General features: G+C 37.1%; 1 protein-coding gene and 1 pseudogene across 1 annotated transcript in view; one reads left to right on the top strand and one right to left on the bottom strand.

The window, feature by feature from the left end:
* The window catches only part of ST8SIA4 (ST8 alpha-N-acetyl-neuraminide alpha-2,8-sialyltransferase 4), a 97884-nt gene extending 91988 nt beyond the window's left edge, over positions 1-5896 (top strand). Inside the window, exon 5 of the mRNA XM_025866843.2 lies at positions 1470-5896. Coding sequence (XP_025722628.1) covers positions 1470-1752 — 283 coding nt within the window. The 3' untranslated portion in view covers positions 1753-5896. The remainder of the gene's footprint in view (positions 1-1469) is intronic.
* A 5704-nt stretch (positions 5897-11600) lies between these two features.
* Positions 11601-12181, bottom strand: LOC112819867 (glutathione S-transferase P pseudogene; annotated as a pseudogene).
* Between the last annotated feature and the right edge of the window lie 12934 nt (positions 12182-25115).

Genomic DNA, 25115 nt, shown 5'->3' with positions numbered 1-25115 from the left:
TTAAAAAATGTGAAAAGTCAATCCCTGTTCAAAGGAGGGGGGAGAGAAAAAAGAGGAATGATAGTGGATAAGTGTATTTTCCCTGTTTGAAGGTAGGAATGTTTCAAAGTCCATTATTTCTTGGTCAACACTCAATAGTCTAGGTGTAGTTGGTGTCCCCTGGAAAGCTTCATAAATTATTTTAAAAAGAAGACAAAGGAGGGATGCCTGGGTGGCTCATTCGTTGAGCATCTGCCTTCGCTCAGGTCAGGATCTCAGGATTCTGGGATCGAGCCCCGCATCAGGTTCCCTGCTCGGCAGGAAGCCTGCTTCTCCCTCTCCCACTCCCCCTGCTTGTGTTCCTTCTCTCGCTGTCTCTCTTTCTCAAATAAATAAATAAAATCTTTAAAAAAAAAAGACAAAGGAAAGAATATTGTATAAAATCTAAGGCAAATATGTAAATACAGCAATGACCAGAATCTAATAGAATCTTCCACTTTACATTTGAATGTCGGGCAGAGTATATATTTCCCCAAATAAGAGATAAGAGTAAAAACAAAAATTAAAAAATACATATATATTAACTTTATTCTATTTGTAATTGGACAACTTTGAAAGTTAAAGAAAATCTATGCCCTTCCTCTTTTAGCTGTTTCCATATAGGATAATGAGTATGCCATGAAGTATTGGAAACCCCCTTCCTCGCCAGGGGTGATGATTAACTTGTGAGTTTGAATGCTTTTCAGGTGAACAAAGTTTAGCAATAATGATGGATCTGAACATTTTGGAGTATTTTATTGCCTTTGAAATGAATAGTATAAAATACTTATCAGCATTAATTTATTTTACCTATTTAACAAAATGTTAAACTGAATAAGTGGTGAATTGTTTATGTTTATATGTTATTTGTTTTATGCTGTTTTTCTGTGGGTTGAGGCAATATTTTTAATTAGCTTTTGTAAATGGGATTTGGACAATTGAAATTAAGTCAGTTAGTATAAGGCAAGCAATGTATTTGTTTGGATTTTTAATTGAAATATCAGAGATTTTGAAAAACCTATGGGCAAAGTTTTAAAATCTCTTTTTCTAGGAGAATTACCTAATCTTTGCCCAATTACTGTGTAGTTTACAGTCATACTTAACACTTTTTGAGAAGATTCTATTCTGTATATTATTACAAATGTTTGCTGCTAATTCATTTTGAATATGATAGTCCACAGTAATATTTACACACTTTCTAGGTCCCCTGGCTATTTATATGACCTCAAAAATAAGCAAGGAAATAAAGGATAAGGAAAAATAAAATAAATATATTATTTTTTCTAAGTGCTTGAGAAATATGTTATTTCTTCAACAATCTTTTGAATGTTATTCATAACAATACTATTCAAATTTAATTTACTTTGATTCCACATAGTATATACTTTGCTGTAGGGTATGTTGTATGTTTCTCTAAATTCTTCTTTTCTGTGTGCTTTTTTCTTTTCCAGTTACTGGCTGACAAACAAAGTTCCCATCAAAAGACCCAGCACAGGTCTCCTCATGTATACACTTGCCACAAGATTCTGTGATGAGATTCACCTGTATGGATTCTGGCCATTCCCTAAGGATTTGAATGGAAAAGCTGTCAAATATCATTACTACGATGACTTAAAATATAGGTATTTTTCCAACGCCAGTCCTCACAGAATGCCATTAGAATTCAAAACGTTGAATGTGCTACATAATAGAGGAGCTCTGAAACTAACAACAGGAAAGTGTGTAAAGCAATAAAGCACATTTGAAAACATACAAAAAAACTGAATATGCACTTCTTTTCTGAAGATGCTTCCTAAGATTTGAAAATGGGATCCAAAACAAGACTGAGTTTCAGCATCCACCAAGTATCAGCAAGGTGATAAAGGACACTTATGAGAAATCCACTACCAGCTGATGAAATACCTGCAAAGTGCTCTAAAAAACACATATTTCGACTTCAAGGGTCCTAGTAAGTGCCACTTCCACTAAGAACACAGTTTGAATGTATAATCAGTAGTGTTTACAAGATCCAACAATGCACTTGTCATTAGTTAATGAGGCAAATATGTTCATCAATGTTGGGCTGCCACGGCAATGCCAAGCACATTAGAAAAGTCACCCAGGAACACAACTCAGCCCTGGGGATTAAACCATCCTTGTCAGCAGAAACCGAGATGGAAAGAGTTTGAGCAGTGAAATCCATAAGATGAAACAACTCAAGTAAATGCCTTCAGTCAGGACTCTGAGTCTGATCATGAACTTTTGTTTTTGCTTTTGTTTTTGTCTTCTGGAATCTCTTTTGGTTTGGGTATTGGGTGCTTAGAAATCCTTTCTGAGATAAATATGAATGAGATAAATAACCTTCAAGGAATCATTTTTAAAGTTCTTACATTTTTAAAGAGCAATCACAGGACGACTTTGTCAAAGAGTTTTATTTTGCACAACTCTAAACCTCCAGATTTTCAGGGGTGGAGAAGGTACCAGCTAAACTGCACCACTCAGTAATCTTGAGCCATTCTAAAGGAAAGATGTTCTATGTCATCTGAGATGGTAAAATTAGCAGAAAAAACAAGTACTTTTGGTACCAAAGATTGTGCTGATGTTTCTACACAACAAACCATTCTCCTTTCATGAAAATAATATATTAATATATTATTATGCTACTAATATGGAAGTTGTCTTTAGAGATATTAAAGTTCGCAAACTCAAACTTTATTTTTATTTGAAGGAAGGCTTCCATAGCTTTTATATTTCATAATAATTTCATGGAAGTATTTTGCCCTTTAGAATAAATGTTAGACTGATGGGGCTGAAATGAGACTTCCAGTTCTTTGATATTCCCCTTATACTTCAAATGGAAAGATTGGCATTCTCTTTATGTCACTGTTAAATTTTTTTAGTGCAGAAACAACATGATTAATAGATTGTTTTCTCCATAACAGATGATTAATTTTCAGAGGTTTAATAATGAAACTGTGTGTCAGTATTTGCACTTCAAGTGAATTAAATTGACCAATATATTTTCTGTGGTTAAATTTATTCACATTATCACCTTAATGTGTTTTCAAAGAAGCACATGAAATTATCGAGAAAGTAATTCAAAAAGTTGTAACATGGGTTAGAATTGACCAATAGGCCAGTTTTCTGTTAACTTATACTATACTGGTAGGTAATCCTAATGGTAAATTGTTTAGAAAGCAGAAGTACTCTGTTCCCACTTCTACTCTTGGCCTGAAGCACTTGGCTGACTTCTTGTTTCTTAGGGAAGGCAGTCTGAGGAAAGAAGAAATAGTGTAGGGAATATATATGTTTTGTTTCTTAGGGAAGACAGTCTGAAAAAAAAAAGAATAAATAGCATGGAGATTATATATATATGTGTATATATATACACATATTATATATACATAAAATATATACATATATACATATATATTATATGTATGTATATATATACATACATATATATTATCATAGAAAAGGATGTTCACAGTAGGACAGTTCTTAATATATTAATAATATGTGGTATTATTTTTAAAAATATAAGAGAAACTTGGGTTTCAGAATATTATTTTTTAGAATTCATGTGTCTCTAAGAAAACAAAATAAAATGCATAAAGGAGATGCAGAGCTAAAAATGGACAGAACATGATGCACTTTTATCATTAACCTCTTATCTATTGGAAATCTTAAAAGAATTAGGCACGTATTTTGAATGTAAAGTTGAAAAGTCTGATTTATGTAACAAATCCAAAGGAGGTGATTTATAGAAACTTAATTTTTACTATTTGTGGGTAAGTTGTTTGAATAGCCTTTAATTTGAATTCAATAGAAAATTTGAAGTTACAAGTAAATTCTGATAGGTAAAATCCATCTCAGAACTCATTCAAATTGTATCTTAAAAAGCAGCAGCAAGGAACCTTGCCATTTTTACTGCATCATCAAATGTGTTTAAACAATTTTAAGGCCACAGCAAAAGCAACCCAGACACTCACTGTTTAGTGCATTAATGTTTGTCTCATAGATGCATTGAGTAGTGCCTTTTTAGCTTCATGTTGCTTTGTTACCCTATACTTTGTGTTCTCTAAATAAATTGCCCAGTTCTGAAAATGTTCAGCATATGAAAAGGGCTTCAGTATCGACTGAGACTACTTTTGTTCATCTCAGGGAACTTTCAGTACTCAAGAATGAATTCAATTAAAGGCATTTAGTGTTCAAAGAAAACAAACTGTCCAAGACCATTTCATTCCCTATTTTATACCTTTCCATCCACCCCACCACCTTCATAAAGCTACTGTGGCCTTCTTACAGGGATAAGGCAAGGAGATCACTGAAGGCTAATAGCAAGAATAAGAAGAATAATTCCGTTTAACCAATAAGGGGCCAAAAGGGATCATGATAAAATCAAATTATAAATACAGACTTGAAACATCTGAATTTTTTTCTTTTGAGATGTATCATATGTTCACAGCTTTAATTTTTTGTTTCTTTTCACGATTTACCCCTGTACCTGGCAATGCTCAGGCAGCTGATTGTGGAATATTCTTGTCTTTTAGAGAATGTGGTTGTTACTGTGCTGTTGACATGAATAGGCCATGGAAACATTTTCATCATTATTACCCAGCCTGTTCTATATTTAATATTAAGTTGCTGGAATAAAAAAAAATGAATCAGTAACAGATTTTCTGGGCAAATCTAGTGATTCAGCCCACAGGACTGATGAAATTACTGTGGAAGTTTTTCTGTCTGAAAGAAGGTGCTGGGCATTCAAATGTCTTTATGTATTGTATATCATATGAAATGTATATCAATTGCTAATGGGAATTTCTACATATATGCTTACATAAGCAATTTATTTAAGTGATGCTATGGGTAGTGTACATACCAACTAGTTATTAAGCTTCTACACAGGAAAAGGGTGAACAAAGTAATTTATTTCTAATTGACCCAGTTAGTCATAATTCATACAATGTGGTATTTGGTTCATAAGAGATGTTTTCATGTGCTTATTGTTGGGAGTATCTATAATTGTGGAAGAGGTATAGGAAGAGTTATGTATAGTTAGTTGTTACCTCTACAAGTTTGAAAGTTTCCCCATTAGACCTTATCAATATACCAGTGTTTTAAAAATTGAGTAAAAGAGGGTTATTGTTCATATTTGATGAAAGAAAATCCAAATAAATCCCACCTAGAAATAGATATTTTATTATACATGTGCTATAGATATATCTATATAGTACAAATAGACATGTGTGATGCATATATACAATGTTATATATGTGTGTCTGTGTTATCCACACAGAGTTTGTAATATACACACATTAGATTTGTGTCATGCTAACATCTTCAGAGGCTGTATTGTTAAGCACTTTGGAGATAAGGACACTTTAGAATAAAGAAGTTCTTTTGAGACTTCAGTTACTAACCTGCTTTAAGGGGGATCTACTTTATAACTGAATTCTATTGTTCATATTTAGAGTTTCAATAAGGGTCTAGTATGGCCAAATCTTAAAAAAAGAAAAAAAAAAGGAAAAAAAAGAAAAAATTAAAATTAAAAAAAGTTTTCAAGCTGGCAATGTATTTGAATTGCAGTTTTCAGTGGCTCTCCGGCCCTGTATCTCCCATTTAAGTAGCACCTTTCAATAAATACTGTTTCTTTGTGTAGGCAAAAGCACAAGTGTTTCAAAATGTATATAGCAGGAAAAAAAAGTTTACAGAGATAGCACTGTTGCACAGGATAATTGCTACTGAGTATTTCTTATATCATTTGTGGAATTGAAAGATGAGATTTATTCTGTCAAGTTCATTCTGTTCAACACTGTTTCTTATTGTTTATGTATAGCAATTGGGTGTTACTGTTGTATCATTTGTAAAACTGTAAAATAAATTAAATCTCCCTTTTTTTTTCAAGTTTTCTCTTACCTCTTACATCCAAGCCCTTGGTTCCACTTTGTACGTCAATATAAGAGGACAGTTTTTAACAAGCTTTAGCTAGTGCTTTTGTCTTCCCTGCCCCTCTGCCCAGCCGATGGCAATTTGGCAAACCATTTATTTTTACAGCATATGCACAGAAACATGAACAATATCCACAGCCCCATGAACATCAGGACATCTTTAACAATTTTTGGCATGGTACATTCTGTTTGTGGTTGAGGGAATGGAGTGTTACACCAGTTACATTTGTATCCAGTTTATATTCCCACTGACTGCTGTCCAAGGGTCAACCCAGTTTCATGGCTGGAGAGGTCCATGGCCCCTTGCACACTGCACGTTCTTGTGGCTCCCCTTGCCTTGTGATTTTAACTGCTGTTAGGTCCATTTACTACTGTTTGCGGTTCACATTCCAGGAGATGATTCTGAAAACCTGCATATTTAAATCTTCTTCCATGGCTTTCTCTGCCAAATCTACGTTTTCAGACTCTGCACTATTTTCTCCAAAAACTACTATGTCTGTTTTCATGAGGTCACTTTTAGCATTCTGCAATTTTAAAGTATTTGCTAGAGACCAAGAGTGAACCATTCACAATGTTTAATGACTATAGACCGTATTTGAATTTACATAATTACCTTTTATTTTCAACGATCCATATATAATGGGTAATCCCTGTTGAATCTTGGGATAAAATCACACCTCAACATGAACCTATGCAATGGATATGGCAGTATCTCAGTTTTACAGATGAGCTGGTTATGTAACTTGCTAAGGGTGACATAGCTCAGAAGTGAAAGAACCAGGATTTGAATCCAACTAGTCTGACTTCAGTGTCTACCTTCTCAACCGTCATATTTTGATGCTGCCTCTTTTTAACTGACGAGGTTCCCTGCGAAACTAAGTTTGCAAACAAATTATTATTCAGTGAGCACAATGCTAAGTGAAACAAGTCAGAGAAAGACAAACAGCACATGATTCCACTCATATGTGTAATTTAAGAAACAAAACATATGAACCTATGGGAAGGGGAAAAAAAGAGAGGGAAACGAATCTTAAGAAACTGAACCATAACATATAATGTATTATTTGTTTCAGAAGTACAGGTCTGTGATTCAACAGTCTTACGCAATTCACGGCACTCACCATAGCACATACCCTCCCCAATGTCTATCACCCAGCCACCCCATCCCTCCCACCCCCCCACCACTTGAGCAATCCTCAGTTTGTTTCCTGCGACTAAGAATTCCTCCTATCAGTGAGGTCATATGATACATGTCTTTCTCTGATTGACTTATTTTGTTCAGCATAATACTCTCCAGTTCCATCCATGTCTTTGCAAATGGCAAGATTTCATTCCTTTTGATGGCTGCATAATATTCCATTGTGTATATATACCACTTCTTCTTTATCCATTCATCTGTCAATGGACATCTTGGCTCTTTCCACAGTTTGGCTATTGTGGACATTGCTGCTATACACATCAGGGTGCACATAGCCCTTCGGATCCCTACATTTGTATCTTTGGGGTAAATACCCAGTAGTGCAATTGCTGGGTTATAGGGTAGCTCTATTTTCAACTTTTTGAGAAACCTCCATACTGTTTCCAGAGTGGCTGCACCAGCTTGCATTCCCACCAACAGCGTAGGAGGGTTCCCCTTTCTCCACATCCCCGCCAACATCTGTCGTTTCCTGACTTGTTAATTTTAACCATTCTGACTGGTGTGAGGTGGTATTTCACTGAGGTTTTGATTTGGATTTCCCTGATGCCGAGCGATGTTGAGCACTTTTTCATGTGTCTGTTGGCCATTTGGATGTCTTCTTTGGAAAAATGTCTGTTCATGTTTTTTGTCCATTTCTTGATTGGATTATTTGTTCTTTGGGTGTGGAGTTTGATAAGTTCTTTATAGATTTTGTATACAAGCCCTTTATCTGTTATGTCGTTTGCAAATATCTTCTCCCATTCTGTCGGTTGTCTTTTGGTTTTGTGGACTGTTTCTTTTGCTGTGCAAAAGCTTTTTATCTTGATGAAGTCCCAATAGTTCATTTTTGCCCTTGCTTCCCTTGCCTTTGGCGATATGTCTAGGAAGAGGCTGCTGCGGCTGAGGTCGAAGAGGTTGCTGCCTGTGTTCTCCTCAAGGATTTTGATGGACTCCTGTCTCAATTGGAGGGGAAGACGAACCATGAGAGTCTATGGACTCTGAGAAACAAACTGAGGGTTCTAGAGGGGAGGGGGGTGGGGGGGATGGGTTAGCCTGGTGTTGGGTATTAAAGAGGGAATGTATTGAATGGAGCACTGGGTGTTATACACAAACAATGAATCATGGAACACTACATCAAAAACTAATGATGTAATATATGGTGATTAACATAACATAATAAAAGTAAAAAAAAAAAAAAGAAAAAGAAAAAGAAACTGAACCATAGAGATCAAACTGAGGGTTACTGGAGAGAGGTGGGTGGGGGATGGGCTAGGTGGGGGATGGGCATTGAAGAGAGCACTTGTGTTGAGCACTGGATGTCATATGCAAGTGATGAATCACTGAATCCTAGTCCTAAAACCAGTATTACACTATATGGTAACTAACTAGAATTTAAATTAACAATTGAAACAAAAAATTATTTAATGAGCACAGATCAAAAGTATAGGTAAGCATATAGGAGGGGTATATAACTTAGACTTCAGGACCGTCCAATAAGTTATCCCTGTCTCCAAATAGAGCAATCATCTCTAATGACAAGAAGATCTGTGCCTCCCAGGTCAGTGGCTTTCTCCTAACTCTGCTGCATAAACACTACCAATTCTTGCTCCAAACTCTTCCTACATTTTTTTTCATGCAAGTTTCATTACTCTTATGTTAGAATCCGACTTTATGTATCACAAAATCTGTGACATTACAGTGATTTAAAACTCTTAATTATGAGATTCCTATACAAACACGTGATTGAATTTGGGTGTTTTATTCATCTCTTTTAGCAACTACTCAAATATCTTAAGGTTGAAATTCTGCAGATGGCAAAGTTCATTCATTTTATATGTTTTTAAAACATCTTTTACTAGTTTCCTTTCTTTATGAGAATGGGAATAACCTAATCTCCAAATTAACAGGGCAGCTTAATGATCTCCCTTACAAACTAGTTTCATCATGCATGAGCCCATGAAAAGAAAAAAAATCTTGGATATAAGAATAAAATTATTGTTTGATCCATTCTTAAGAGATATATCTCAGTCACTTATTTGCTTAATTTCTGGAATCTCAATAAACAAATTATGTGAAATAGTTGAATGCCAATATAAATCTTTCTTTTTAAACTTTTTTCCTTCCAGATTGCTGATTTCTGACTCAATCACCAAAGTAGAATTTCTCAAGTAAACACAAGAGAATATTTGTCTAGTATATGTTCCACAAAAATATGCTCATTGAATGAGAATTCTGTATCTCTCTTCCTTGGAGATTCTGAAAATACATCAACATATTAAAAGATCTGAGAAATCTTACAATAAAGAAAGAAATTGCTATTTAAAAAGAAATAATTAATTTTGTATGTAACTTCTAGTAAGTGTGAAATTATGTTCCACACAACACACTTTGAATTATTAATACTTCAGACTATAACAATCAATGCAGAGAAGAGGACATGTAAGAGCTTCAGGTAGAAAGGGTGATACTTCATTTATTCGGTGTTTTTTTCCCCATAGACTAAAATATTGTCTTAATAATATTTTCAAAAATGAAAAATATTTTAAAGCGATATATTTATTTATTCTCTAAACTTTCAATATTAATTTTATACTAATTATTCTTTCTTTTCTAAAGTACTAATCAGACCATGGCTACATGTTTAAGAGCAGTCCCAAACATAACTTTATTGCTTATTCTGGGCAATGCAAACAAACTAGTTCGCTATAAGGCATTAGTAGCACAGGAAGAAAAAAAAAATGCTATGAGGTGCTAATTTGCATTTTCTAGAACAATTCAGTGTATTACAATAAGCTCTCTCCCTGCTATCTGTCCAGACCAGCTCCCTTACCTCTAGCCTCCCAACACCACACAGATGGGCTATCTATGAGCACATCTGCCAGGGCTGCCAAAATGTAAACACACTCAGCTGGTAGCAGATGTTTTCCAGGAAAGATCGCTACACTGGAGTCGTTCTGCTGTGGATTCTATGTGAGTTGAGCTCCATGACTGGGCGTAAGGTCAGTGTGTTTAAACAGATCTTTTGTTTTTCAGATATAGAACAATAACTGTAGATGCAAGCTCAACTGTTTGGTATTTACCATGTACATATATAGAGAAATGTTTCTGCAGACTCTGCTAATAAGTCAAATTTTTAAAAAATATAGGCTTTATTTTACTTGATGTCCTTATTTGCTGAGCTCTTCAAAGGTAAAACATAGACTTAGTAAAAGAAAAATAAGGATTATCAGTTTTTGTATGGTCATTGTTGTAATCTTGTGGGTTGTTATAATCATTGTCTATATTCATAGTTCTTAGTCCTGCTTTTTATCAATATACTATGTATTCATTAATGGGGTAATTTTATTTAATTTTGTAGACCCTGATGGTATGTTTTTCTTATGTGAGTTTATAAACTCATTTAATATGTATGTATTTGCAAATTCTGATGGTATGTAAAATCAAAAATACTTTATAAAGTACTTTTATAAAGTAATACTATTTACAAGGCATTCTACTAAACATGAGCTTTACTTGGAAGAGACATACAAGAAAATAAGTAATCATATCCATTGGTAACAAGTATTCTATTTCTAGAGTGCCCTGAGAGTTCAGGGAGCATAAAGGGGCGAGGCAAAGACACAGGCTACTTTGAGCATGTTTTATAGTCCGGCAGTAAAATCAAGACAAGAAATAGTCCACTAACAAAGAACTAAAGAACAGAAACCAGCTGCCCTTCTCATTATATATATATATATATATATATACACACACACACATATATATATATTTTTTTAGTAATCTGAACAGTAGGGTTTGAAAAACCATTATCCTAAAAAACTGAAATACTCGATTCCTGTTTATGGAAATTAGATAATTTCCACCCCCACTCCTGACCAGTACAGTACCATTGTTGAATTACAAGTTTAAACATAACTGAAGTCCACCCTAAACCAAACACCTACCAAGGCCAAGTAACTGCTGACCTATTGAAATTACCCATTGTATAAGACCCTCCACTTCGAAATATCTCTGTGTTAATATTTACTTTGTTTTCTGCTTGATGGAATACACCCAAAAAAAAAAAAAAAGTCTTATACTTGCCTCCAAGCAATGACTTTGAACAATGACTTATTTCTCTCACTTTGATACGTGTTTCCAAATTATCATGACTTTAAAGTTTGATTTTGGGATGGTCCCAGAATTTGAAAATCTACCTGCCCAAACTTACCAAGATATAGAATGTGAGCTTTCTAATATTACTTCTCATTCAATGACCACACCCTCACTTTCCTCTGTTGGCTTCTGCTTCATGTCCTTATCTAAAACGTGTTTCTGAGGATTTTTCTTCAGTCTTCTTCTTCTCCTTCTTCTTTATTTATGTGCTTGGAAATTTTATTGGTCCTGGAGAAAGGAAGGCATGCAGGCCCCACCTCCTGCAGAGAATGGCAATACTCTCACTGCTTCCTGTTGCAATTGATGGGAAGCTTCATACGCTAGGGGAAGACCAGGAAGGACTTGAGCTTGGGCCTGGGGCCAAGGCATGTCACATAGGCAGAGAGCAGGGGTAAGGAGTCCAAGCAGCCGGGGGCCGGGACCTGGTGAATCAGCAGCAAGTTCAACAAGGTGTAGTCCGAGAAGGAGATCTAATTGCCTATGATAAAGACCTGCCCCTCCCTGGTTCTGGGACAGCAGGATCTCAAAAAGCTTTAGGTTCCCTGGTTGTGCCTTCATATACCCCTCCTTGCCTGCTTTGTGGTTGGATAAGTAAGGATGAGGTATTTGCAGCAGAGATCCTCCACGGGGTCATTCAGCATGTCCACCAGGGTGCCCTCACGCTGGTCCTTCCCATAGAGCCCAAGGGACTGGTCCAGGTATTGCAGGATGGCAGTGGACTGGTACAGGGTCAGGTCTCCATCCTGGAACTCGGGAACCTTCCCGGGTAGACAGGAGGGCTTGAGTGAGCCCTGCAGCCAGGTCTCCTTGGTCACCATCTCTTCCTTCCAGCTCTGGCTCTGGTCAGCCAGCAGCATGCTCATGCCTCACTTCGCCCTCCAACAGGCAAGGAGACAACACTGTAAGGCGCCGTGGTTGCAGTGCTCACAGGGCTGGCGGCGGCGGCGGTGGTGGTGGCAGGGGTTCTTCAGTCTTCTTCTATCTCTACACCTCTAGAGATCTTACCTACTCTGATGCTTTGTAAACTGGCAGATGTACAGATACACAGGAATAATAAATTTAAGGAATATATTCATAGAAAAAATATGCATATGCATGTCATATTTATAGTATAGGTTCCTTTTAAAACACAGCTCAAAGGGGTTTTAGTGCAAACAATGTATTGGGCAAATGCTCCCAGGGAGTAGAAGTGAGGAACCAGGGTGCCATAAACTGTCTGTGTCCCTCCAAAATTCATACGTTGAAACCTAATCCTCAGTGTGATGGTATTTGGAGGTGTGGAATTTGGAAAGTGATTAGGTCATGAGGGTGGAGCCATCATGAATGGGATGAGTGTCCTTATGGAAGAGCCCCAGAATGCTCCCTGACCTTCGGCACCATATGAAGACATGACAAAGATGGCAAAGATGGCTGTCTTTGAACCAAGAAGCAGATCCTCAGCAGACACCAAATCAGCTGGTGCTTTATTCTTGGACATCTCACCTTCAAGAACTGTGAGAAATAACCCTTTGTTGTTCATTAGCCCCCTAGTTAATTCTACTTTGTATTTAAAGATATGTTTTTGAATTGACTGTTTCTGTGGAGACTGAGTGCTCAGTCCCACCTGGACTATCTGAGGAAATTTATCATAAGGATCTCCAGATCCAAGCAATGTAAAGAAGAAGCAATTACCCATCAGACCCGACCCTCCACTGAGAGTTTCTCCATGAGTGATAAACTCCTTGAACTTGTGGATTGCACATGTGAATTCTCAGTTAGCTCCCAGAGATGACCCAAAGCATGTGCCAGAAAAATACTCAAGTAGTACGCAAAAAGCAATGCATGCTTGATATTAGGCACAGTCTGCACAATATTGTTTGCTAAATCAAGACTAGAATGAGTCATGAGACAGTGAAGAAATGAAGTAGTGCACAAGGTATTTAATATAGTCCTTTTAGCATACCACTTGCATAAGCTGGTGCCCTCCATTAATTCCAATCCATAACCAACTCTCTAAATTGTCAGATAGCTGTAAGCTTTACAGAAGAGGATTAGTTTGGCAACAATAGTCCTAGCATCTGTAAATCATTCCAAGTCATAAATGATATTCATCATCTCCTCTCTCAGAGTTCCCTCACTTCAGCTAGTGTGGGTTTCTTGTCTAAGAGGTGATCCAAATCTTCAAGGAATCTGAGCACTTAGTAGACTTCTCCGTGGTGGACCTGGATTGCTGTAATTTTCCATTCAAATTTATGTCTGGGCACTGAAGCAACAAGAGATATCCAGTGAATCTTCTGGGTCCCAGATACAGTTCCCTCTTTCCCCATCATATAACACCAACTCTATCTCTTTGTCATGATCAGTGTCAATTACTCCTGCCAGTATGATAACTCCTTTCTTTGCCTATTGGCTCATTGTCACCTTCACGTTTAGTGGGATCTTTATTGTGTCCACTGGAAAACAAAACAAAACAGAACAAAACATTCCCACATTAGAAATCAAGACTTAAAATCTAATGGAATTTGAATTGTGAATACCAGAAACAAAAATTTCTAAAATGATTGACAGAAGTAATGAGAAAAGAGCCAATGGTACTTTTATTACTTGATTACAGGATTGGCATTCTAGATATTGGGGACACGGCACCATATATTGGCCATTAGTTTAATGGATATTACACAACTTAAAAGATAGCATACCAAAACTGCGTGGTGTCCTGGCTCTGAGTTGTCATTTTACTGAGGAGTTAAGGGTTATTCTATTATCACATTAGGTTAACACTTTGTGGTGATAGGGTGTAGAGTGAAACAAGTAAATTCCATAGTAATGGTAATTCATGCACTGCCTCACCTACTTTGCCATAAAATTGTCTTGTTAGTCTAAGGAAACTGATGATCCCATTCTAATGAATTAGGGATTTTTTAAGACCCAAGGTGATATAAGGTTGGCAAAGTACTGAATGTAGGAAAGCAAATCCATATCGAGAATTATGTTGATTCTGGTAATTATAAGTTGCTGTCTCCTCTAGGGTTGAAAAGGTCTAATTTGAAAGGGTCCAAAAATTTCACCTTTCATCATTTCAATATCTCCAAATTGTTCAACTTGAGTTAGAACCATACTGAGGGCCCACACTGATTGCTGCCATTGATAGGTTATACATTTAGCAGTGGCAATAGCTAATCTATCTTAGTGAGAAGGAACCCACACTGTTGGGCCCATGCATAGTTCCATCTCAGCAACCACGGACAACTTGTTCATGGGCCAATTGGATAAACACTACACTGGCTGAGAAATGAACTGATGCTCATCAGCAGGATGGCCCATCTTGTCCACCTAGTAATAAAGGCTTTTTGTCTCTGTCAGCCATTAATATGAGACAAACAATAATCTACAAATTTTATCCCAAATCCATCTGAATGTAATACTCCAGACTTCCTTTTTTTCCTATGTTCCAATCTTTGCCTCTCTAGGTCCCTATTCAACTAGTCAAATCATGTGTCACTTTGATTCAGAATAAATGACCAAGCATACTACTCCCAACTCTACTCACTGGGAGGGTTTCCGCTTACCACTGTCCTGTAGGACCACACTTGGATGGAGCAGAAGTACGGTCAGATGTCCATTTTCAGAATCTACTGAAGCTGACTTATCTGAGACTTAGACATGAATTTTCCCTCTGTCACTTGGTCCTAGGGAACCTCCTTAGAGGCCACAGATGTGAGCTGAGGGATGAACAATTGTTCAATAGAAGTAATTGATATGGAATTTTGCACCACCTATTTGTATAACTTATGTGTGTATCCTAGACTGACTTAAGCCCTATCCTGGATCATTCAGGGAATTCAGATAGTGTACTGGTGTCATATAACAGGTAGAGGGGAAATAGCAATTTTAAGTCAATAGGATTGAGTAACTATTGGTAAGCACCATAACTGATGCTCTAGAAAAATATAATAAATAGCTATTGCTAATTAACAGCAATTGAAAAGATAGAGAACGGGACTCCCTGGGAGTTCACACAGATATATTGTTCCATTGAGGAGGGAACAAAGAAAAAGTTGAGGACTAGGTACAAAACTTAATCATCTGAATAAACTCAGCTCCAAAGAAGGTAAAATCCTCAACCAAGGAAGCTTGTTTTATCAAAATCAGGGCCATGTTTGGGAAAAAAAATCAGGGACATATAGATTGACACCTCCCCAAATATTGAATTTGTAGCTTTTAAAGTGTTCAATAGCAACATAAGGCTAATGACTATTGACTTGGACTGCATGGTTCAAGACCATCCTACTTTAATAGTTTGTGGGGGAATTTTCACAGTCAACAATCAGGTTATGTCTACAGAGGAAGGAGCTCAGGGTTACAAGACAAAAAGGCCTGGCTTAACCCTGACTCTTTCACTTTTTTGCTCTGAAATCTCTAATTTTCAAATTATCTCAACTGCAGAGAGTAATAATATCTTCAAGGAGTTTGACACTTAGATATGCTAAAATGTAATACTTGATAGGAAATAATTTTATGGTGAGGATTTATGATATACTATACACTGAAGGTACTTGATATTAGAAATATTGTAAAAAAACTATTTTCTTATAACAAATAAATTATACAAATCTTAACATATATATTAACATATGTTCATGACAAAATAGAATACAGAACCCTTGATTTTCTACGATAATTTTACCACGTGTTTACAACATTAAATAATATACAGTATATTATGCATGGCTTAAATTTAATTAAAGTAGAATCATACTTTATGTATCATCTTACCACTTGATTTTTCTCTTTGTATGGCCTGTACTGATGTTGATGCATATAGCACTCTGATTCATTTTCACTACTATTTAGTATTCTGTTGTGTGAATGTAAATTTTAAAATTCTGTCTGTTGGAATATTCAGATGAAAGAATGATTTTCAGACAACATCCTGCCTCCAGCCTTCCAGATGCAAAGCTGAAGCTTCTCTGCATGTGTCAAGATGTACTCTATGTGCACACCTGTTTGTCTCAACTCACAAAGTTCTGTTAATTACAGGTTGATCCTCCAGCTAAACACTTTCCTTACAGCAAACATTTAATTCCATTTCACTCCAGAGGAAACTCCAGGGTATTTCAAAGAGAAGATGCACTCAGGGTGACTAGGACCCTGACTGTATTAAATGGTAGCTATTATAGATCTCAGTGCAGTTTTCTACTACTCTTGGCTTACCAATCCTTCAGGAACTTGTACCTTTTTGTTTCTTGAATTGTATTTCTTGACTTAAATTTTATGCACCAGACCATATGTTCTAGCTATACTAAAATTTTTTAAGCACCATCCTTTTCTTATTTCCAACCCCGTTGGCCAACCCCGTTTAGCTAGAACACCCTTTCAGACACCCACTACATATCAGCTGATCATTTGGGTCCCAGCTCAAACATCAATTCATAGTTCCCATTTCAAAGCAGTGTCCAAACTTTATTATTATTACTTATTTAATATTCTCTCTACTTTGCAAAACTGTTGACAGCTTGGGGACAGAGATTGTATTGCATCAGTTCTGTTAGGACTAGAGTGCCTCTCTTAGTACCCAATACCTAGTAGGTTTGTGATACCTTTAGTTGGATGAATTATTTAACCACTATATTTAGTTGATTCCAAGGTGCACATATTTTAAATTCTAACAAGTCTACAGTCAGAGTCCTGCTTAGAATTCGTCATGTTATAGATTATAGATTAATTGGAAGATTTGTTTTGTTTGGTTTTAATTTCACCTAAAATAATGAAGAGTCTTACAAGTGAGGAGGTATTTGATTCTACAAAAAGATGGTACTTAATGACGAAAATTCTTGGAGTCTGAAGTTATCTTCTCAATGTAGTGTTTGACATTTAATAAATGATAAGTGTACTAGTGATGTGCAAATGCGTTAATTATTAGCCATCAATTGGTGTTGACCAGATACTTTCTGACTCATTTGTATTCTCAAGAGAAATTGCTTAACTATTTCCTTCATGCTGCATCACCTTGTTCTTATTCCAAAATTTCTACAATCCCAAATTTTCATCAGCAGGATCTCAAACTATTTTGGTGAGAGCATAATGTATTAATATCACCAGGTTGTCCACAAAGAACATCTTTCCAGCTTGAGAAAAAAACATAAGTTAGCTCTAGCCAGCCAAGGAGTACATTCTTTAGAGAACTTAACCATAAAAATGTAAAATGTCCTTCCATATATAATCAAAAATAGAAACACTACTATGTAGTAAAATAACTGTAAGAAAGTAAAGTAAGTCTCTAAGATGAATTTATACATTTTTTAAAATCAATTATCAAATTCTAAAAAAACAAAAAACAAAAAAAAAAAACTGTGTCCCCATCAGGCAGGCTGTCTTCCTACTGAGTAATCTAGCATTGGCCAAAACCCTCAGGCCACAAACACCTGTCTTTGCATCTGAAAGGAGAGAAGATGCTTCACCATGTATTTAAATCTAAACCCCTTTATTTGCAATTATGAGTAAAAAACAACAGCAACAACAACAACTTAGAAACCACCTGCAGGTGACACAGAAGGTCTATCTTTTCATCTGAAAGGAAGGTGTTGTGGACTCCTTTTGAGGCACAAAACCATGTGTCCACATTGACCTTGGAGGTGTGCCAGGACACAGGTGCTCCTGGCAATGCCTTGTTCTCAAATCCAGACCTCCAGGCCTCAGTGGGCAGGAAGGGCTGATCTTCCTGTTCTGAACCGTCCTTGCCAAGCAAGGGCTCCCTTCCGTGGGGCTCCAGGCCTCCCTGAACACTCAGACCCCAGGTGTTGAGCCCTAACTCTGGCTCTGAGAAGAGAGTCTGAACTCAGGGGCAGTGACTCCCACTCTCTGATCTTCTCTGCCCCTGCAATTAGGACACCTCACTGAGGAGACTGTCTTGGGATTTTTCAGGATGATCATCAGTATGAGGAATGTCTCAGTCCAGTTTAGCCCCGATCTATGCCGCTTTAATCCCAGTGCCCTGTATCAAATGTTCATACTCCTAAATTTTGACAGTAGGGGCAGTAATGTGACAAAAAACAATAAAATCCTCATTTCTGACTCAGGGAGAAAGTGGAAGTCATGGGGATTAGCCCTGTTGAAACTCCTGCTCCAAAGGATTAACATTCACATGAATTTTGATGCTAAAATAAAATTTATGTACCCACGTAGTGGAAATTCCCACCCCTTCCCGTCTCATTCAGACAAAAAGCAGGTCCTAACAGCGGCCCCTATATGATCTGCAACACTGAAGCCCTCACATGCTACTGTTGTCCTCCTTCACACCACTCCGGCCACAGTGGCTTCCTTGCTATTTTTCTGACATATTTGTGTTTCTGCCTCAGAGCCTTTGTGCTACTGAACCCTCTCCCTAGTGTGTCCTCTACCCCTGGATACCTCCATGGCTCACTCCCTCTTCGTCTTCTGTTCTCCTCCCAAAAGTCACATTCTCAGTGGGCCTTTTCTTAACTACATTGTATTCAGTGTATACCTATCTCCCTTTCCTGCTTTATTTTTTATCCCCAACACTCATCACTCTCTGATACCTATCATGTTACTTACTTTTTACTAACTGTCTACTTCCCTTTAGTAGAATATTAGCTTTGGGAAGGCAGAAAGTCTTGCTTCTATTATTCACTTCTCTATTCTCAGTGTTTGAAATGGTCTGGCACATAGCAGGTATTCAAAAAAATGGTTTTGGAGGGGAAGAAACATTTTTAAAATCTTTGAAGATTTAGACTTACCATGATATTCAGGTCCATAATTTTGATTGCTGAACAAGAGATTAAAGTGGGAAAATATCCTATGTCTAATTCAACAAACCCATTATTTGTGACTAAAATTCATAACTTTATATATAAGAATTCAGTGTAACATTGGATATTAATTTTTAAAAAGCATCTAAAGCTGCAAATTTTAAACTGTTGAACTCACCCTTCACACTTACCTAAATTTCTCATACCATAATGATAAATTAATCCAAATTATCATTCATTCACTTGTCCACTCTTTTAATACAGGCTTGTAAAGTGCCTCCTCTCAATTCAAACATTTTCAACAACCTCATGGTACACTAGTAAATTTGGCTCATTATAGGACACTTTATCAAACAAAACAACAAAGAGTAGAGACTTTCTCAGTTACAAAACTTCCCTATGCAAATAAGACAAAATAAAGTTTGCTTACCTTAGCAGTACCTATTTTTCTTCATTCATAATATCAGATATGTACTTCTAAGTGTATCTAAGACATAAGAGTCTTCTAACTTTTTAAAATAGGCCTTCTAGGGGCACCTGGGTTGCTCAGTTAGTTAAGTGTCTGTCTTTGGCTCAGGTCATGATCTTGGGGTCCTGGGGTGGAGCCCCAGGGATCAGCAGGGAGTCTGCTACTCCCTCTCCCTCTGCTGGTCCTCCCACTCGTGCATTCTCTCTCTATCTCACTCTCTCTTAAATAAATAAAATCTTTAAAAAAATTTTAAAAAGAATAAAAATATATAAATAGGCCTTCTACTACAGGGAAGAACATAGGTATGCTTCTCAGATTGAGGAACAGCGGGCATTTCACACCAACTTAGAGATGTATAAAAACCTGTGCCCACACTGATGGTTTTGGTTATGTTTCCTTTCTAATTTTAACTTTGTTATTCTGGATTTTAAGTTTCACTAGCAAAAGATCTTCATATGTTTTCAACTAATATCAGATCCAGTTATGAACATAATTTTCATGGCCCACGTGAACTTAGGTTGGAGTATATCTCAGGGAAAAGTAAAGTAAGAGGGAGAAATGAAAACTTTGTTTTTTCCCCCCAGAAACTTTCTTTCTTAACACAATGGTTAGTTTCAGGGAGGTTCCAGTAGGTTTTGAGGGAGGCTCTGCCAATTTCAGGTAAGTGGAGAAGAGTTTAAATTTAAACAGGGCGCCTGGGTGCCTCAGTCAGTTGAGCATCTGACTCTTGGTTTCAGCTCAGGTCATGATCTCAGGGTCCTGTGATCAAGCCCCGTGTGGGGCTCTGCCCTCAGCAGGGAGACTCCTGGAGATTCTCTCTCCCTCTACCCCTACGCCTGTGTGTGCTCTCTCTTCCTCTTTCTCAAATAAATAAATAAATAAATATTTTTAAAAAGTGAAAAATAAAAATAAATTTAATCAAACTTGTTTAGCCATCCTTGGCTGGATGCCAGGTAGTTCTGTGACTCATTTAAAAGGAAAGCAAGAGTAGGGTAGGAGTAGATTTTATTACACTAGATAGATCTCTATATATCTATATAGAAGATATATTTGTTTCACCAATTTACAAAACTCCTTAAAATGTTAGGCAGCATACAATTTCATTGAGAGTTTTATTCAGGAGTAATAGATTTAGGGGTGCTTAACCAAATCAGTTCTTGAAGCTTGCTTTGCCATTTGCACATGGAATTCATTCATAGTAAGGTGATTGTACAGTAATTACATAAAATGTAAAACCTTCCATTTAGATAGATAGATATATGGAATTTTAATTACTACCAGCTAGATTGAGATGCTGCTCCAGTTCAGGGAGCTGAGAAATCAGGGGGATGCTATTTATGTTCTCCAGAACATAGGATACAATCGTGTTTTTCTATTATCTATTGCTCTTGGAAGGCAATTAGTTCCAGGAGCTATGCAGTTTAAGGAAAAAAAATTAAAATGCCCCCACCTATTCCTAATTAAGATTAAGAGAATTCTTTGTCATGTTGAGCGTATTTAGGCATAAAATTACAATCATTTTGACATTAAATTCTCATTACCGTATTTCCCCAGAGTGATTTTTTTTTAACAGATATTTGTTGAAATCCTGACTGATACCACTCTTCCTCTAAATGCCATTCGTTTGCCTACTTTTTCTTATTGCCTCTGCTTTCATTTCTCCCAACACCAACACGCAACCTCTTCTCTGTGATGAACTTTGAAATTCATGCAAGAAGGAAGTGAAAACAAAAAGAAGCACAACATAATTTCCCCACTGGTTTACGGAAGATGAAAAACTAAGACCCAAAAAAAAAACCGTTGGTAAAATCATTCTCAGGCTACCCGGGTTGCTGAGAGCCCGGCTCCGCAGTCAGGAGACTGCCCGGGCGGCGGGACCCGGCATTGCCGTGTGGGGAGGCATCTGGGCAGCTCCCTCGCAGCTGCTCCGCTCCAGGCGCCCCCGCAGCAGGAATGTGTGAAAGGTACCCAGTGGGATGGACCCCCCAGCCTCAGACCTGCAGTTCAGGTGCGCAGGGGAGCCTCCAACTGCCGCAGAAGGTCTCTGCAGACCTCTCCCTAACAATGTCCTAAGAACTTATTCCTTTCTGCTGGACACAATGGCTCCTGAACTTTTCCGCCCTTTGCTCTCCGGAAAAGCTGACATGCACAACCCCGGACCATGGAGCCTAAAAGGAGGCATGCTAGCTCCATTGTCTCTTTTAAAAAGTCCCTTCTGAAGGAAGTCAGTCCACAAGACCATTGTAGCTCCCTCTAGGACTGTACTGCAAGGTCAGCCCCGCAAACGAGTCCTGCTCTGGAGACAAGAGAAAAAGATAAGAATATTTGACTTCCAACCTCCCGGCGATTTTCATTAAAAGATAAATCTACCTCAATCTATTTTGAGCTTGGGTTTTTATAACACAATAATAAAAGGGGCAGTGTGAAAAAAGACTATTTCATCTACCACATTTTTTCCTACTGCTCGTTCTCAGCCTATAAATGCATTTAGCAAGTCTGAAGGCAATTGGAAGTGTGTAGCATGTGGTAGCTTTGCAGCCAGGTGAAATATTGCTCAGTCAAGTTAGAAAATTCAAGATCAGACTCTCCCAGAGAGTGGCTTTGTTCACTTCTGAGAAGACAGCAAAAGTCAACTTATTCTCCATCTGAGTTTCTTCATGTGAAGTGACAACGTGATCAAGAGCAGCATTGTGTGGAAACACAATAAGCAACAGAATGTCACCTACCATTTCACAGCTATACTTCAGTGTACCTGAGAAGCTGAGAGATCCTGAGTAGGTGATTCAGTAAGGAGAACCGGCCTTCTGGAGGCAGAGTGTCTCTGAGCACACTGTTCAGTGATGCTCTAGGGATAGATGAGTTTTGGAAGGAGATCTTTCTGCTGCGTTGAGTCAGGTCAGAAAGGATATAATCACAGGGGAAGAGTGTGATTCTGATGGGATAATCAATGGGCCACATAGATAAAAGAATATTATGAAAAACTATATGCCAACAAATTGGATAATCTGGAAGAAATGGATATATTCTTACAAACATATAAACTACCAAAACTGAAACAAGGAAAAATAGAAAATTTGAACAGACTGATAACCAACAAAGAAATTGAATCAGTAATCAAAAATCTCCCAAAAAAGTCCAGGGTGGGATGGCTTCACAGGCAAATTCTACCAAACATTTAAAGAAGAGTTAAGACCTATTCTTCCCAAATTATTCCAAGAAATTGAAAAGGAAGGAAAATGTCATATTCATTCTATGAGGCCAGCATTACCCTGATACCAAAACCGGATGACTCCGGTAAAAAAGAGAACTATAGGCCAATATCCCTAATGAACATGGATGTAAAAATTCTCAATAAAATACTAGCAAATTGAATCCAGCAATACATTAAAAGAATCATTCACCACAATCAAGTGGGATTTGTTCCTGGGTTACAAGTGTTGTTCATATTTGCAAATCAATCAACATGATACACCACATTAATAAAAGAAAAAAACTATATGATCATTTCAGTAGATGCAGAAAAATCATTTCAAAAAGTACAACATCCACTTATGAAAAAAACTGTCAGCAAAGTAGGTTTGGAGGGAACACACCTCAATATAATAAAGGCCATATTTGGAAAACCCACAGCTAATATCATCTTCAATGGGGAAAAACAGAGCTTTTCCTCTGTGGTCAGGAAGAAGACAGCAATGTCAGCTTTCACCACTGCTATTCAACATAGTACTGGAAGTCCTAGCCATAGCAATCAAACACCATAAGGAAATACAAAACATCCATATAGAAAACCCTAAAGACTCCACCAAAAAACTGCTAGAACTGATAAATGAATTCAGTAAAGTTACAGGATACTAAGTCAATGTACAGAAATCTGTTACATTTCTCTATGCCAATAATGAAGCAGCAGAAAGAGAAATTAAGGAATCAATTCCATTTATAATTGTACCAGAAATAATAAGATACCTATGAATAAACCTAACCACAGAGGTGAAAGAGCTGTACTCTGAACTATAAAATACTGAAAAAAGAAATTGAGGATGACACAAAGAAATGGAAAGACATTTTATGCTCACGCATTAGAAGAACAAATATTGGTGAAATTATCTATACTATCCAAAGCAATCTACTCATTTAATGCAATCTGTATCAAAATACCACCAGCATTTTTCACAGAGCTAGAACAAACACTCCTAAAATCTGTACAGAAACCATAAAAGACCTCGAATAGCCAAAGCAACCTTGAAAAAGAAAAGCAAAGCTGGAGACATCACAATTCCAGACTTCAAGATATATTACAAAGCTGTAGGGATCGAGACAGTATGGTACTGGCACAAAAACAGACACATAGATCAATGGAACAGAATAGAGAGCCCAGAAATGGACCCACAACTATATGGTCAACTAATCTTTGACAAAGCAGGAAAGAATATCCAATGGGAAAAAGACAGTCTCTTCAACAAATGGTGTTGGGAAAATTGGACAGCAACATGGAAAAGATGGAACTAGACCACTTTCTTAAAACATTCACACAAATAAATTTAAAATGGATTACAGACCTAAATATGAGACCCGAAAGTATAATAATCTTATACATGAACACGGCCAGTAACCTTTTTGACATTGGCTGTAGCAACTTCTTTCTAGATATGTCTCCTAAGGCAAACATAAACGATTGGGACTTCACCAAAATAAAAAGCTTCTGTTCAGTGAAGGGAACAATCAATAAAACTAAAGGGCAACCTGCAGAATGGGAGAGGACATTTGCAAATGACATATTGGATAAAGGGTTAGTATCCAACATATATAAAGAACTTATAAAAACTCAACACCCCAAAAATGAATAATCCAATTAAAATTGAACAGAAGACATGAATAGACATTTTTCCAAAGAAGACATATAGATGGCCAACAGATCCATGAAAAGAGGCTCAACATCACTCATCATCAGGGGAATATAAATCAAAACTACAATGAGATATCACCTTACACCTTTCAGAATGGCTTAAACCAACAACACAAGAAACAAAAGGAGTTGATGAGGCTATGGAGAAAGGGGAACCCTCTTGCACTGTGGGTGGGAATGCAAACTGGTGCAGCCACCATGGAAAACAGTATGGAGGTTCCTCAAAAAGTTAAAAATAGAACTACCCTATGATCTAGCAATTGCACTACTAGGTATCTACCCAAAGAATACAAAAACACTAATTCAAAGGGATACATGCATCTGGATAGACATAGTAGTATTATCTACAATAGCCAAATTATGGAACCAGCCCAAATGTCCATTGACTGATGAATGGATACAGAAGTTGTGGTATATACACACAATGGAATATTATGCAGCCATAAGTCTTGTCATTTGCAACAACATAGATGGAGCTATGTTGCAAAAACATAGATGCAACAACAAAGATGGGTTATGGGAAGTGAAGTCAGTCAGAGAAAGACAAGTAACATATGATTTCACTCATATGTGGAATTTAAGAAACAAAATAAACAAGCAAAGGGGAAAAAAAAGAGAGAGAGGCAAACTGAGAAACAGACTCCTAACTATGGAGAACAAACTGATGATTTCTAGAGGGGAGATGGGTGGGAGCAGGAGTAAAATAGGTGATGGG

The sequence above is a fragment of the Callorhinus ursinus genome, unplaced genomic scaffold (genome assembly GCF_003265705.2).
Source record: "Callorhinus ursinus isolate GAN/ISIS: 27379988/994484 unplaced genomic scaffold, GSC_fseal_2.0 scaffold3, whole genome shotgun sequence".
In the NCBI taxonomy this organism is placed as follows: domain Eukaryota; kingdom Metazoa; phylum Chordata; class Mammalia; order Carnivora; family Otariidae; genus Callorhinus; species Callorhinus ursinus.
The sequence above is the reverse complement of the archived record's forward strand: the minus strand, read 5'-3'. Positions and strand labels throughout refer to the sequence as shown.